This window comes from Rhinoderma darwinii, unplaced genomic scaffold, assembly GCF_050947455.1.
Source record: "Rhinoderma darwinii isolate aRhiDar2 unplaced genomic scaffold, aRhiDar2.hap1 Scaffold_2627, whole genome shotgun sequence".
In the NCBI taxonomy this organism is placed as follows: Eukaryota; Metazoa; Chordata; class Amphibia; order Anura; family Rhinodermatidae; genus Rhinoderma; species Rhinoderma darwinii.
The window spans coordinates 1,028-17,881 of NW_027462922.1; the positions used below are offsets into that span (position 1 = coordinate 1,028).

A 16,854-nucleotide genomic window follows, 5' to 3' on the forward strand; every position below is an offset into this window, starting at 1 on the left:
AATCCGTCAGCAGGGGGTCGGGGAGGAGACTGTCAGCAGCAGATGGTTATTCCTATCACAGAGTGGTGTGACAGTCTCTACTGCGGAGGAGACGGTCAGCAAGATTGGGTGGTGGCGTTGGAGGAGATAACAGGGAATAGTGTATGGACCCACGCTGCCCAGGGAGGGGTGGCGGGTGAGGCCTGAACCTGCGTTGACAGAACCAAATAAGAGGCGTGAGAGTGACGCGGTTTCTACATTTCTTTAATCATAATAAGTCATATAAACTACAGGGACATCGAGATTCTGTGTCCAGCAAGACTCGCGCTCCTTCACACCCGCAGGGCGCGCCCTCCACCTCCATCCCACCCGCAGGGCGCGCCCTCCACCTCCATCACACCCGCAGGGCGCGCCCTCCACCTCCATCACACCCGCAGGGCGCGCCCTCCACCTCCATCACACCCGCAGGGCGCGCCCTCCTTGTACGGCCACGCCGGGAACTTCTTGGGGTCTTTGTGCTTCTCTACTGGGTGTGGGGATTGGGGTGACGCTGCCTCAGGACATAAGAAAATATTGGGGCAGATTTACTAAGTTGTGGAAGATAAAGTGATTGATCACAGCGGGCTCGCGGTACGATACGTTTGGCACGGCCGGCTAGACACGCTGACGCTTTTATCTTTATTCCTTTGATTTGACTTAATTTGCGTCAGAAATTTTGTGCAAGATCTTTGGCGCATTTTACGCCTCTTTTTAGTGTCCATCTGTTCTAAAATGAAATGCAACAAATTGTGGCGCACGTTCCACGCATTCTGGGCACAGACGTTAGTAAATCTGCCGCTTTGATGGATTTCGGGTTTCCCCGCGGGGCGTTTTGACTCTCAATGAAGATAAAACAGAAAATAAAAAGTAACGAAGTATCAGACAATGGAGGCAATCACCCATCAGTACAACAGACTACAACTCCCATCATACATTCACATAGATCATCAGCTGTGGGAATTAGTTACAGCTCAGAGGTGAAAAGCGAAAAGGATACGGCGTCACCTGCTGCACTCACACGTGGATCCGCTAAGGCGCTGTTCACACACAACCAACGACGTCTGAAAAGACGGAGCTTCAAGGGAAAACCGCTCCTGATTTTCAGGTGTTTTTTAATCAAAGTCACGTTTTTCAATGGAGTCAATGAAAAACGACTCAAGTGACATGCACTTCTTTTTTGCTGGCGTTTTGAAAAACGGCCGCGTAAAAAACAGCCCGTTGGAACAGAACGCCGTTTTTCCCATTGAAATCAATGGGCAGATGTTTGGACGCGTTCTGCTTCCGATTTTTCGGGACGTTTACGACCCAAATAACGGCTGAAAACACTACGTGTGAACGGCCCTGTACAGAACGTCAGCACTACATGCAGATGCAGCAGAGCTGGCACTGAGAACGCAGGACTATTCTGGCTCCACTGTATGGAAGTCAGATAAACAAAAAACAGACTGTAGAGCAATGATTGGCCAGAGGCAGCCACGCCCAGAGCGCTGGCTCCACCCATTATAAGGAGGGGGCGGCTCATTGTAGAATGAAAAGTTCTGCCGATTTCTAATAGACTTTTGTTTTGAATCACCATTTAAGAACTCTGCTTGCTGTCAATGAATGGGGGACATACTCGATTACATCTAGACTGACAGCCGATCCTGAACAAGTCTTGCTCACACAGCTGAGGGTTTGGTACAGTTGTATAGTTTAGACAATCCTGTCAGTCGGGACTCGACTGACACAATGTAACAATCAGAACAGAACAGACATTTTTGCTGCTGTCTGTAGCTCTGAGGATTCTCTAAACTGGATACAATTGTAACAAACCCTCAGCTGTGTGAGCAGGACTATCAGCATGGTGAGAAACTGAAACACACGGTATATCAGGAAGTTCCAGAACTTGTATACTTTACATTAACCTGGAAAATTGCTTTAAATTCAGTCTTAACCGGGGCCCAAACAGCAGGGGCCACAGATCATTTTATTGTATTTCACAGCGAGGGTGACGTCTGCTGCAGCTGTAACTGCGGGTGACTTATAATACACGGACAAATATCGGGCGAGTTCAGTGTAAGATACGGGAATTATTCTGAATGTCACTGACCTGTAATACGCTTATAACCTCCAGTACAGAGGACGCATCGTCCCCTACGTTATCCAGTTATAGCGCCACCTGGTCATGTGACTGTGCTTATGTCTGATAATGAGGTATATCTAACGCAGGGATTCCGTGGCCCCCAGATCCTGCTGCTAAGTGTCTTGTGCTGCTGGTGTAATAGTCCTTGTGCAGGGACTGCGGATTCTTGGCCTTTATGTTGATGGGACGTGTCCCGATATTGCGGTTTATCAGTGATCTCTTATTTGTGCTTAAATCACTGACCCCGCCCACAGCGCCGGGCGCGACGTGTTCTCTGCTGGTGATGTGACAGGTATTTAGTGTCCTGACACGATGGAGCAAACTGTAAACCGTGCGGCGCTGAGTGCGGGTGTGAACGACGTCTTAATGGCGCGGTTCACGTCTGTGGGATTTGACTTTTTTTGCTTTATGAAAAAAATGGGAAAGTGGATCCGTCAAGTTCTGTATAAAAAAACTTAAATAACGTAGTGACCCCAGACGGTATCCAGGACCGCGACTCTATAACCCCTCCCCCAATCTGTCCTCAGTGGTAGGAATATCACATGATGCCGACACAGCCTCCCTATTAACCCCTTATTTCACAGTATCAGTAGTCCGCTGCCGCCTCGTCCAGGGGCGCGGTCACATGTGGTCACTGCCGCGTCTCATTCCCACGTCTATTGTAAAATAACGCAAATAACCAAGCGTGACGCCGGCGGCGGATCCACCACGACACTCCGGCTTCCTGTCTCCAGCTCAGGATTAGATGAACATTATTAGCATACAGTGTACTGCCACCTAGTGAGGAGAGCTGGTGCTGCAACACGTCACGCTTTACTGTACTGCTGCAAGTGATTTTTAGTTGTAATCACGTTACGAGGTCACATCCGGTCGCCTTTCCTGGTGCTCCGCTAGTGGAGAGCGCTACGATCTGCGCACACTGAGCGACATACGATAGAAGAGGCGATGGCGAGTGACACTGGTGACATGAGCCAACGCTAGACAACGTGACCATCACCGCCGGCACAACATGGCGCCGAGCGGCTCAACAAGGCTTTTTGCTATCAGGGTTTTCTTAAAGTTCGGGTGGCAGAGGATGTGCTGTGGGGTGAGGGTTCAGCCTGGGGCCTGGGCCGATTCCAGAATCCATAAAATCCACTAATCTAAAGAGCCAGAGATGATGAGAGTTATCCTACAATCACATCACACTGATCAAGAGGATGAACTTGATGGACCGGTGTGTGTGACTATATATAATCGTGCGTGTGACGGTGTAACGTTGTTGCGGGCGTGTGACGTTGTTGCGGGCGTGTGACGTTGTGGGCGTGTGACGGTGTGACGTTGTTGCGGGCGTGTGACGGTGTTGCGGGCGTGTGACGGTGTTGCGGGCGTGACGTTGTTGCGGGCGTGTGACGGTGTGACTTTGTTGCGGGCGTGTGACGTTGTTGCGGGCGTGTGACGGTGTAACGTTGTTGCGGGCGTGTGACGGTGTAACGTTGCGGGCGTGTGACGGTGTAACGTTGTTGCGGGCGTGTGACGGTGTAACGTTGTTGCGGGCGTGTGACGGTGTGACGTTGCGGGCGTGTGACGGTGTAACGTTGTTGCGGGCGTGTGACGGTGTAACGTTGTTGCGGGCGTGTGACGGTGTGATGTTGCGGGCGTGTGACGTTGTTGCGGGCGTGTGACGGTGTGACGTTGTTGCGGGCGTGTGACGGTGTAACGTTGTTGCGGGCGTGTGACGGTGTGACGTTGTTGCGGGCGTGTGACGTTGTTGCGGGCGTGTGACGGTGTAACGTTGTTGCGGGCGTGTGACGGTGTGACGTTGCGTGCGTGTGACGGTGTTGCGGGCGTGTGACGTTGTTGCGGGCGTGTGACGTTGTTGCGGGCGTGTGACGGTGTGACGTTGTTGCGGGCGTGTGACGGTGTGACGTTGCGGGCGTGTGACGGTGTGACGTTGTTGCGGGCGTGTGACGGTGTAACGTTGCGGGCGTGTGACGTTGCGGGCGTGTGACGGTGTGACGTTGCGGGCGTGTGACGTTGTTGTGGGCGTGTGACGGTGTAACGTTGTTGCCGGCGTGACATTGTTGCGGACGTGTGACATTGTTGCGGGTGTGTTCGGCGGCCGCAGAGGACCCCGGTCTGATGCACATAAATGAGTTCTGGAACCTTCCCCGCAGCAGGTGACATCCTGAGCGCGCGCTGCAGCCGGGACACGTGGGGGACGCGGAGAGTTCCAGGTGTCGCTACTACACGGAGACCACAACGTCTACACTTTCCACAATATGGACGGCGGGCGGGTGAAGGTTTCGTGGCGCTGGGTGCACAGACCACAATATAGGGGACTACAGTGGATATACAGGAACCTGGAGCCGGATGAAGGAGCGGCAGCGCCGGCGGCACCGGTCACAGGACACAGCGCTCTGCTCATCCCAAATTAGTGAAGAAGTTACCGGTTAATAAATCCGCAGAAGACGCGAACGTTAGGAAGACGCTGCACAGACGACGACGTTACTCTATCAATACTGGACGTAAGAGTCACAGGGAGAAGATCACCGGACAGTGACCTACGGGGTCTGACCACAGGAGGCGCTGTGGTACCATGATACCTGGAGGGGAGACCACAAGGAATGGCGCCCCCTGGCGGTCACCGCTGTAGAGATTCTCCAGGTAGCAGCTCCCCTTTATATGTTATCAGTCAGACACCCAGGGGGCAGATGTGTGGACGGACACGGCTGGGGGAGGGGAGCAGACCCTCCACTCATTTCACAGGGTGTCCCCTCCGGCTCCCGCCGTCCTCCTCAAGTAACAGGAAATATGTGAATCCGTTTCCTTTCCTTGGCACAAGAAAATGTCCAAACGACTCCTGAGCGATTGGGCCCCCGACCCCCCCACTGGTGAAGGAAGAGAAGGTGGGATCGCGGCCCCCGGCCCCCGCTGTTAGGAAATCTGAGGTCTATATAAACTCTAAATAAGAATCTTTTCTGTAAACTATTTTTCGACGCGTTAGAAGAACTACTCCTCTCCCCGCGACGTGATCCCACTCAACAGCAGTCCTCCTGGTGGTCCCGGGTGTAGGGGAGCAGAACGGGGCCCCCCGGGATCCTCTGCTCAGCAGCTGAAGGGTTCGGGTCCCCCCGGGCGGGGGAGACGTACAGTCCGGCAGTTCTGCTGTTGAATGTTTTGAGGTGACGGGTTGGAATCGGCAGCGGAGGGAACGACTGGTCTGGATGAAAACACGAAGGAGCAGGGGGAGCGGGTAACGAGGATCATCCACACGCCAGCGCCTCTCCATCCCCCTCCGCCCCGCGGTTACACCTTAGAGTCTTGGCTGTGAGCCTGCCCGTTGCTGCCCTGTATTGTCAGGCCAATCTCCTCCTTCTTGTGCTTCTCGGGGTTCAGGGGTTGGGCCTCGGGGCTGCCGTCGCTCTGTGCGTAGCGGCCCGTCCGGTGCTCAGCCAGAGCGGGGCCCCAGTCCTTGCTGGGCTTCACTGCGTTCTTTAACCGCTGAAAGAGAACAGAGAAGTCAGAACCGGCAGCAGAACGTCCGGGGGAGAACGCCGCGGGGACCCCGACCGTACCTGGAGAAAGGTGTCGCCCTCTGAACGCCAGATCCTGAAAGCCGCGTATCCCGGGATGCAGACGACTGACGAGAGCGCCATCAGAAATCCCAGCGTGATGGCCCAGCCCGGGTAGACGTAATTATTGTACGATATTGGCCGATACTGGATGACGGTGAAAATCAGGATGAACTAGAAGAGAGAGAAGGGTTAATAGCGACATGTGAATGACTCCAGCCTCCCAGAGGTCAGAGTGTCATCGAGTTCAAAGGTCAAATCCAGATCTATGGGCGCCAGACCAGATCTTATCATATTATGGAAGAAGGTAAAGAGTAAGTAATAAAGCCATAGAGTGCCCACATAATAACACCACGCCGGGGCGCAGCCGCCACTCAGGGCTGTGATGTCACACTGGAGCGCAGCGGTCACTCAGAGCTGTGATGTCACACTGGAGCGCAGCGGTCACTCAGTGCTGTGATGTCACACTGGAGCGCAGCGGTCACTCAGGGCTGTGATGTCACACTGGAGCGCAGCGGTCACTCAGTGCTGTGATGTCACACTGGAGCGCAGCGGTCACTCAGGGCTGTGATGTCACACCGGAGCGCAGCAGTCACTCAGGGCTGTGATGTCACACTGGAGCGCAGCAGTCACTCAGGGCTGTGATGTCACACTGGAGCGCAGCGGTCACTCAAGGCTGTGATGTCACACTGGAGCGCAGCGGTCACTCAGGGCTGTGATGTCACACTGGAGCGCAGCAGTCACTCAGGGCTGTGATGTCACACTGGAGCGCAGCGGTCACTCAGGGCTGTGATGTCACACTGGAGCGCAGCAGTCACTCAGGGCTGTGATGTCACACTGGAGCGCAGCAGTCACTCGGGGCCGGGGTGTCACACTGGAGCGCAGTGGTCACTCGGGGCTGTGATGTCACACTGGAGCGCAGCGGTCACTCAGGGCTGTGATGTCACACTGGAGCGCAGCAGTCACTCAGGGCTGTGATGTCACACTGGAGCGCAGCGGTCACTCAGGGCTGTGATGTCACACTGGAGCGCAGCAGTCACTCGGGGCTGTGATGTCACACTGGAGCGCAGCAGTCACTCAGGGCTGTGATGTCACACTGGAGCGTAGCAGTCACTCAGGGCCGGGATGTCACACTGGAGCGCAGCAGTCACTCAGGGCTGTGATGTCACACTGGAGCGCAGCGGTCACTCAGGGCTGTGATGTCACACTGGAGCGCAGCAGTCACTCAGGGCTGTGATGTCACACTGGAGCGCAGCAGTCACTCAGGGCTGTGATGTCACACTGGAGCGCAGCAGTCACTCAGGGCTGTGATGTCACACTGGAGCGCAGCAGTCACTCAGGGCTGTGATGTCACACTGGAGAGCAGCAGTCACTCAGGGCTATGATGTCACACTGGAGCGTAGCAGTCACTCAGGGCCGGGATGTCACACTGGAGCGCAGCAGTCACTCGGGGCTGTGATGTCACACTGGAGCGCAGCAGTCACTCAGGGCTGTGGTGATGTCACACTGGAGCGCAGCAGTCACTCGGGGCTGTGATGTCACACTGGAGCGCAGCAGTCATTCAGGGCTGTGATGTCACACTGGAGCGCAGCAGTCACTCAGGGCTGTGGTGATGTCACACTGGAGCGCAGCGGTCACTCAAGGCTGTGATGTCACACTGGATCGCAGCGGTCAGTCAGGGCTGTGATGTCACACTGGAGCGCAGCAGTCACTCAGGGCTGTGATGTCACACTGGAGCGCAGCAGTCACTCAGGGCTGTGATGTCACACTGGAGCGCAGCAGTCACTCAGGGCTGTGATGTCACACTGGAGCGCAGCGGTCAGTCAGGGCTGTGATGTCACACTGGAGCGCAGCAGGCACTCAGGGCTGTGATGTCACACTGGAGCGCAGCGGTCACTCAAGGCTGTGATGTCACACTGGAGCGCAGCAGTCACTCAGGGCTATGATGTCACACTGGAGCGCAGCAGTCACTCAGGGCCGTGATGTCACACTGGAGCGCAGCTGTCACTCAGGGCCGGGATGTCACACTGGAGCGCAGCAGTCACTCGGGGCTGTGATGTCACACTGGAGCGCAGCAGTCACTCGGGGCTGTGATGTCACACTGGAGCGCAGCAGTCACTCGGGGCTGTGATGTCACACTGGAGCGCAGCGGTCACTCAGGGCTGTGATGTCACACTGGAGCGCAACAGTCACTCAGGGCTGTGATGTCACACTGGAGCGCAGCGGTCACTCAGGGCTGTGATGTCACACTGGAGCGCAGCAGTCACTCAGGGCTGTGGTGTCACACTGGAGCGCAGCGGTCACTCAGGGCTGTGATGTCACACTGGAGCGCAGCAGTCACTCAGGGCTGTGGTGATGTCACACTGGAGCGCAGCGGTCACTCAGGACTGTGATGTCACACTGGAGCGCAGCCGCCACTCAGGGCTGTGATGTCACACTGGAGCGCAGCAGTCACTCAGGGCTGTGATGTCACACTGGAGCGCAGCAGTCACTCAGGGCTGTGATGTCACACTGGAGCGCAGCAGTCACTCAGGGCTATGATGTCACACTGGAGCGCAGCAGTCACTCAGGGCTGTGATGTCACACTGGAGCGCAGCGGTCACTCAGGGCTGTGATGTCACACTGGAGCGCAGCGGTCACTCAGGGCTGTGATGTCACACTGGAGCGCAGCGGTCACTCATGGCTGTGATGTCACACTGGAGCGCAGCGGTCAGTCAGGGCTGTGATGTCACACTGGAGCGCAGCGGTCAGTCAGGGCTGTGATGTCACACTGGAGCGCAGCGGTCACTCGGGGCTGTGATGTCACACTGGAGCGCAGCAGTCACTCGGGGCTGTGATGTCACACTGGAGCGCAGCAGTCACTCGGGGCTGTGATGTCACACTGGAGCGCAGCGGTCACTCGGGGCTGTGATGTCACACTGGAGCGCAGCGGTCACTCGGGGCTGTGATGTCACACTGGAGCGCAGAGGTCAGTCGGGGCTGTGATGTCACACTGAAGCGCAGCAGTCACTCGGGGCTGTGATGTCACACTGGAGCGCAGCGGTCACTCAGGGCTGTGGTGTCACACTGGAGCGCAGCGGTCACTCAGGGCTGTGATGTCACACTGGAGCGCAGCAGTCACTCAGGGCTGTAATGTCACACTGGAGCGCAGCAGTCACTCAGGGCTGTAATGTCACACTGGAGCGCAGCAGTCACGCAGGGCCGGGATGTCACACTGGAGCGCAGCAGTCACTTAGGGCTGTGATGTCACACTGGAGCGCAGCAGTCACTCAGGGCTGTGATGTCACACTGGAGCACAGCAGTCACTCAGGGCTGTGATGTCACACTGGAGCGCAGCGGTCACTCAGGGCTGTGATGTCACACTGGAGCGCAGCAGTCACTCAGGGCCGTGATGTCACACTGGAGCGCAGCAGTCACTCAGGGCTGTGATGTCACACTGGAGCGCAGCGGTCACTCAGGCCTGTGATGTCACACTGGAGCGCAGCGGTCACTCAGGGCTGTGATGTCACACTGGAGCGCAGCAGTCACTCAGGGCTGTGATGTCACACTGGAGCGCAGCGGTCAGTCAGGGCTGTGATGTCACACTGGAGCGCAGCAGTCACTCAGGGCTGTGATGTCACACTGGAGCGCAGCGGTCACTCAAGGCTGTGATGTCACACTGGAGTGCAGCAGTCACTCAGGGCTGTGATGTCACACTGGAGTGCAGCTGTCACTCAGGGCCGGGATGTCACACTGGAGCGCAGCTGTCACTCAGGGCCGGGATGTCACACTGGAGCGCAGCGGTCACTCGGGGCTGTGATGTCACACTGGAGCGCAGCGGTCACTCAGGGCTGTGATGTCACACTGGAGCGCAGCGGTCACTCAGGGCTGTGATGTCACACTGGAGCGCAGCGGTCACTCAGGGCTGTGATGTCACACTGGAGCGCAGCAGTCACTCGGGGCCGGGATGTCACACTGGAGCGCAGCGGTCACTCGGGGCTGTGATGTCACACTGGAGCGCAGCGGTCACTCGGGGCTGTGATGTCACACTGGAGCGCAGCGGTCACTCAGGGCTGTGATGTCACACTGGAGCGCAGCAGTCACTCAGGGCTGTGATGTCACACTGGAGCGCAGCGGTCACTCAGGGCTGTGGTGTCACACTGGAGCGCAGCGGTCACTCAGGGCTGTGGTGTCACACTGGAGCGCAGCGGTCACTCAGGGCTGTGATGTCACACTGGAGCGCAGCGGTCAGTCAGGGCAGTGATGTCACACTGGAGCGCAGCGGTCACTCAGGGCTGTGATGTCACACTGGAGCGCAGCGGTCACTCAGGGCTGTGATGTCACACTGGAGCGCAGCGGTCAGTCAGGGCTGTGATGTCACACTGGAGAGCAGCGGTCACTCGGGGCTGTGATGTCACACTGGAGCGCAGCAGTCACTCGGGGCTGTGATGTCACACTGGAGCGCAGCGGTCACTCAGGGCTGTGATGTCACACTGGAGCGCAGCGGTCACTCAGGGCTGTGATGTCACACTGGAGCGCAGCGGTCACTCAGGGCTGTGATGTCACACTGGAGCGCAGCGGTCACTCAGGGCTGTGGTGTCACACTGGAGCGCAGCGGTCACTCAGGGCTGTGATGTCACACTGGAGCGCAGCAGTCACTCAGGGCTGTAATGTCACACTGGAGCGCAGCAGTCACTCAGGGCCGGGATGTCACACTGGAGCGCAGCAGTCACTCAGGGCTGTGATGTCACACTGGGGCGCAGCAGTCACTCAGGGCTGTGATGTCACACTGGAGCGCAGCAGTCACTCAGGGCTGTGATGTCACACTGGAGCGCAAAGGTCACTCAGGGCTGTGATGTCACACTGGAGCGCAGCAGTCACTCAGGGCCGTGATGTCACACTGGAGCGCAGCGGTCACTCAGGGCTGTGATGTCACACTGGAGCGCAGCGGTCACTCAGGGCTGTGATGTCACACTGGAGCGCAGCGGTCACTCAGGGCTGTGATGTCACACTGGAGCGCAGCTGTCACTCAGGGCCGGGATGTCACACTGGAGCGCAGCGGTCACTTAGTGCTGTGATGTCACACTGGAGCGCAGCGGTCACTCAGGGCTATGATGTCACACTGGAGCGCAACAGTCACTCAGGGCTGTGATGTCACACTGGAGCGCAGCGGTCAGTCAGGGCTGTGATGTCACACTGGAGCGCAGCGGTCACTCAAGGCTGTGATGTCACACTGGAGCGCAGCAGTCACTCAGGGCTATGATGTCACACTGGAGCGCAGCAGTCACACTGGAGCGCAGCTGTCACTCAGGGCCGGGATGTCACACTGGAGCGCAGCAGTCACTCGGGGCTGTGATGTCACACTGGAGCGCAGCGGTCACTCAGTGCTGTGATGTCACACTGGAGCGCAGCGGTCACTCAGGGCTATGATGTCACACTGGAGCGCAACAGTCACTCAGGGCTATGATGTCACACTGGAGTGCAGCAGTCACTCAGGGCTGTGATGTCACACTGGAGCGCAGCTGTCACTCAGGGCTGTGGTGTCACACTGGAGCGCAGCGGTCACTCAGGGCTGTGATGTCACACTGGAGCGCAGCGGTCACTCAGGGCTGTGATGTCACACTGGAGCGCAGCAGTCACTCAGGGCTGTGGTGATGTCACACTGGAGCGCAGCGGTCAGTCAGGGCTGTGATGTCACACTGGAGCGCAGCAGTCACTCACGGCTGTGATGTCACACTGGAGCGCAGCGGTCACTCAAGGCTGTGATGTCACACTGGAGCGCAGCAGTCACTCAGGGCTGTGATGTCACACTGGAGCGCAGCGGTCACTCAAGGCTGTGATGTCACACAGGAGCGCAGCAGTCACTCAGGGCTGTGATGTCACACTGGAGCGCAGCTGTCACTCAGGGCCGGGATGTCACACTGGAGCGCAGCAGTCACTCGGGGCTGTGATGTCACACTGGAGCGCAGCGGTCACTCAGTGCTGTGATGTCACACTGGAGCGCAGCGGTCACTCAGGGCTGTGATGTCACACTGGAGCGCAACAGTCACTCAGGGCTGTGATGTCACACTGGATCGCAGCGGTCAGTCAGGGCTGTGATGTCACACTGGAGCGCAGCAGTCACTCAGGGCTGTGATGTCACACTGGAGCGCAGCGGTCACTCAAGGCTGTGATGTCACACTGGAGCGCAGCAGTCACTCAGGGCTATGATGTCACACTGGAGCGCAGCAGTCACTCAGGGCTGTGATGTCACACTGGAGCGCAGCTGTCACTCAGGGCCGGGATGTCACACTGGAGCGCAGCGGTCACTCGGGGCTGTGATGTCACACTGGAGCGCAGCAGTCACTCGGGGCTGTGATGTCACACTGGAGCGCAGCGGTCACTCAGGGCTGTGGTGTCACACTGGAGCGCAGCGGTCACTCAGGGATGTGATGTCACACTGGAGCGCAGCAGTCACTCAGGGCTGTAATGTCACACTGGAGCGCAGCAGTCACTCAGGGCCGGGATGTCACACTGGAGCGCAGCAGTCACTCAGGGCTGTGATGTCACACTGGAGCTCAGCAGTCACTCAGGGCTGTGATGTCACACTGGAGCGCAGCGGTCACTCAGGGCTGTGATGTCACACTGGAGCGCAGCGGTCACTCAGGGCTGTGATGTCACACTGGAGCGCAGCGGTCAGTCAGGGCTGTGATGTCACACTGGAGCGCAGCGGTCAGTCAGGGCTGTGATGTCACACTGGAGCGCAGCAGTCACTCAGGGCTGTGGTGTCACACTGGAGCGCAGCGGTCACTCAGGGCTGTGATGTCACACTGGAGCGCAGCAGTCACTCAGGGCCGGGATGTCACACTGGAGCGCAGCGGTCACTCGGGGCTGTGATGTCACACTGGAGCGCAGCAGTCACTCGGGGCTGTGATGTCACACTGGAGCGCAGCGGTCACTCAGGGATGTGATGTCACACTGGAGCGCAGCAGTCACTCAGGGCTGTAATGTCACACTGGAGCGCAGCGGTCACTCAGGGCTGTGATGTCACACTGGAGCGCAGCAGTCACTCGGGGCTGTGATGTCACACTGGAGCGCAGCGGTCACTCAGGGCTGTGATGTCACACTGGAGCGCAGCAGTCACTCAGGGCCGTGATGTCACACTGGAGCGCAGCAGTCACTCAGGGCTGTGATGTCACACTGGAGCGCAGCGGTCACTCAGGGCTGTGAGGTCACACTGGAGCGCAGCGGTCACTCAGGGCTGTGATGTCACACTGGAGCGCAGCGGTCAGTCAGGGCTGTGATGTCACACTGGAGCGCAGCAGTCACTCAGGGCTGTGATGTCACACTGGAGCGCAGCGGTCACTCAAGGCTGTGATGTCACACTGGAGCGCAGCAGTCACTCAGGGCTGTGATGTCACACTGGAGCGCAGCGGTCACTCAAGGCTGTGATGTCACACTGGAGCGCAGCAGTCACTCAGGGCTGTGATGTCACACTGGAGCGCAGCTGTCACTCAGGGCTGTGATGTCACACTGGAGCGCAGCTGTCACTCAGGGCCGGGATGTCACACTGGAGCGCAGCAGTCACTCAGGGCTGTAATGTCACACTGGAGCGCAGCAGTCACTCAGGGCCGGGATGTCACACTGGAGCGCAGCAGTCACTCAGGGCTGTGATGTCACACTGGAGCGCAGCAGTCACTCAGGGCTGTGATGTCACACTGGAGCGCAGCAGTCACTCAGGGCCGTGATGTCACACTGGAGCGCAGCAGTCACTCAGGGCTGTGATGTCACACTGGAGCGCAGCGGTCACTCAGGGCTGTGAGGTCACACTGGAGCGCAGCGGTCACTCAGGGCTGTGATGTCACACTGGAGCGCAGCGGTCAGTCAGGGCTGTGATGTCACACTGGAGCGCAGCAGTCACTCAGGGCTGTGATGTCACACTGGAGCGCAGCGGTCACTCAAGGCTGTGATGTCACACTGGAGCGCAGCAGTCACTCAGGGCTGTGATGTCACACTGGAGCGCAGCGGTCACTCAAGGCTGTGATGTCACACTGGAGCGCAGCAGTCACTCAGGGCTGTGATGTCACACTGGAGAGCAGCTGTCACTCAGGGCCGGGATGTCACACTGGAGCGCAGCAGTCACTCGGGGCTGTGATGTCACACTGGAGCGCAGCAGTCACTCAGGGTTGTGATGTCACACCGGAGCGCAGCGGTCACTCAGGGCTGTGATGTCACACTGGAGCGCAACAGTCACTCAGGATTCTACACGGCGGAGTAACTGTGACTGATACCGGATAAATCTCTAATATATTAATGACCTTACAAAACATCTGAAACTTACAAATATGATGGCCGGAGAGATGAAACGCCAGCAGATCTGGAAGAAAAGGGGAGGGGGGAACCCCAACATCATCTCAATATCCTTAAAGTAATTCCGGTGTCCTGGTTAAGGTCAAAGAGAAAAAAATTGTAAAGATTGTCAATTATAAGATTATAATAACCGAAAATATCAGCCGGGTAAATGAGACAACAAAACGATCAGCCGCAGTCCGTCACATGACTGATATAACACCGCAGTCCGTCACATGACTGATATAACACCGCAGTCCGTCACATGACTGATATAACACCGCAGTCCATCACATGACTGATATAACACCGCAGTCCGTCACATGACTGATATAACACCGCAGTCCGTCACATGACTGATATAACACCGCAGTCCGTCACATGACTGATATAACACCGCAGTCCGTCACATGACTGATATAACACCGCAGTCCATCACATGACTGATATAACACCGCAGTCCGTCACATGACTGATATAACACTACAGTCCGTCACATGACTGATATAACACTGCAGTCCGTCACATGACTGATATAACACCGCAGTCCGTCACATGACTGATATAACACTGCAGTCCGTCACATGATGGGACACAATACAGAACTGCCGCCTCTGCTACATTAGCTGTAGTGTGGGCTGGACCGTACACCTTTCTATTACTAGACATCTGTAGATAATATAATGACCGGCCGTAGAGGCAACGATTATTAACAGTAACAATGCGAGTGGTGATCACCGAGTGTCCCGCTCATTCACTGATTACATCCAGAGCTTAAAATCCTGTACAGATAATTCTTCTCACAGCTGAGGGCTTGTAACAATGTATCAGTACAGGTAAGAGCTGTCAGCCTGGAGTCCAGGACAGGAGAGAGATTTGTGCTGCTGTGTTTAGATCACAGAGGATTGGCTACACTGATACATTGTAACAAACCCTCAGCTGTGTGAGCAGGACAGATTTTTTTATTTCCTGGATTATAACAATGAATGTTTCCATCCACTGACAGCATGCATAGATCTTTTAAATTCCTAAAAGGTGAAGGATTTAAACACATAGCTGTATTTAGACTGGACGCTGGTCCTTTAAGAGCAGTAACATGTATATGACGGGTGAGTATATCACCGTCTCCGCCTGTCCATGAGGTGGTGACCAGACGGCCGCTATATTGCACTCACCGTATATGTACATAATGGCCACGCACATGATACAGGAGATGACGACCAGGGAGAAGCTGGCGGCGTAATTATCCATCAGCAGCAGCCAGTAGATGCCGGCCTGGGGGGGAAGAAGCAGCGTTACTCCCATCATCCCGAAACAATAACCCGTCACTATGGGAACGGCGCACGACTCCTCACCTGAGTGGTCAGCGGGATTCCCAGCAGAAAACCGACCACGGCCACGCCCAGCGTCACCAGCGTCTTCCAGCGGATGATCCAGTTGTTTCCAATCTCGTCCACGATGGCGGTGACCAGAGTTTCCAGCAGACAGAACTGTAAGCGACAAAAGTCATGGGACGGTGAACGTGCGGACAAGGAGGCAGCGCAATTCTCAGTGACCGGCAAGATGGCGATTACCTGCGTCCCAAGTCCCAGGAGGATGAGCATGAAGAAGAACAGGATGGACCACAGAGGAGAGATGGGCAGCAGGGTCAGGGCTTCAGGATACGCCACGAAGGCCAAGCCGGGACCGTGGTCGGCCACTTTGGACACATCAACCCCCATGTGATTCGCCATGAAGCCCAGGATGGAAAAGATGACGAATCCGGCGTAGACGCTGGTGGCGCAGTTGGTGATGCTGATAATGATGCTGTCCCTGGAAGCCGAAAAATAAGACAATGGCGGCTGAATGTCAACAGAACGCAGGAAAACCGCATCACCCCTCCCCCATCCAACCGCTATATATACACAACTCATCTCATATATATATGTAGGGGACGGGCAACACCTCACTGCACTTATTAAAAGTGCCCCCTCCTGGTGAGTTTGGGAAATGACACGACTATGACACCATTTATCAGGGCTCCGGCACGCGGCGTATTACCGAGGTATCCTCCACCAGAGGCATCGCTGCGTACATGAGCCTTTAGTGCAGCTGCGGATGTCGTACCTGTAACAGTTGTTGTGGAATTTGTTGTAAGACGCCATCGTAATGAGTCCTCCCCACGCGCATCCTAAAGAGTAGAAGATCTGGGAAGCTGCATCCCCCCAAACCTGCGGAAACACGGAGGCCCGAAAGGAAACCGCGGTCATTCACCAAAAGTCATGGGAAACGGCGCAGTAAGAGGGCGGCTGCCACTTTAATAGATGACCACGAGCAGTGACAGCCGTGTCATGTGTGTTGTGTGCAATTACTAAGGGATGGACCCCAATAGTTGGTGGGCGCAACAGATTCAAAGTGTATGGAGTGCCTGCCGGCAAACAGAGCCCTTGTTTCCCAACTACCAAAATTAAAATAACAAGTTTTATTTGGTATAGACGACCATAAACAGACTACATAGAGATCAGCATAGTGCAATGTGTGGACACTCCATGTGTGTTGTGTGGGCGCTCACACCTCCGGCTCAGTGCTGAGGAATGTGCTGCTGTGACATGTCCATGTTGGCTCCTGTGCTGCGCTGTTTTGTGGTCACCAGGTGGCGCTGCAGCTGTAATTTGGATGTTTGCAGCATTGATTTCCAGTCACATAACTATAAGGCTGTGTTCACACGCTGAGCCCAAAACATCAGACTGTACAGAGATCCTGATTTTCAGACGTTTTTTCAGCAGCGCGAATTTCGCTGCGTTTCTTACGCTAATTTTTGGAGCAGTTTTTCAATAGTCAATGAAAAACGGCTCCAAAAACGGCTCAAGAAGT

The 16,854-nt window shown here is 56.2% G+C and overlaps 1 protein-coding gene across 1 annotated transcript; it reads right to left on the bottom strand.

Moving 5' to 3' along the window:
* Positions 1–227: 227 nt before the first annotated feature.
* Positions 228–16,207, bottom strand: SLC6A9 (solute carrier family 6 member 9). Its single transcript, XM_075848211.1, has 7 exons — positions 16,108–16,207; positions 15,576–15,813; positions 15,357–15,491; positions 15,177–15,276; positions 13,994–14,094; positions 5,698–5,868; positions 228–5,623 (listed from the first exon to the last, which is right to left on the bottom strand). Exons 1-7 carry the CDS (start codon positions 16,143–16,145, stop codon positions 5,429–5,431), a joined length of 978 nt encoding a protein of 325 aa, XP_075704326.1. The 5' UTR covers positions 16,146–16,207; the 3' UTR covers positions 228–5,428.
* Positions 16,208–16,854: the final 647 nt, after the last annotated feature.

Coding starts and splice junctions, on each gene's coding strand:
- SLC6A9 (XM_075848211.1), bottom strand. CDS start 16,145: ATGGCGTCTTACAACAAATTCCACAACAACTGTTACAG. Junction 15,277..15,356: donor GAATCCCGCTGACCACTCAG/GTGAGGAGTCGT, acceptor CTTCCCCCCCAG/GCCGGCATCTACTGGCTGCT. Junction 5,624..5,697: donor AGGGCGACACCTTTCTCCAG/GTACGGTCGGGG, acceptor GTTCTCTTTCAG/CGGTTAAAGAACGCAGTGAA.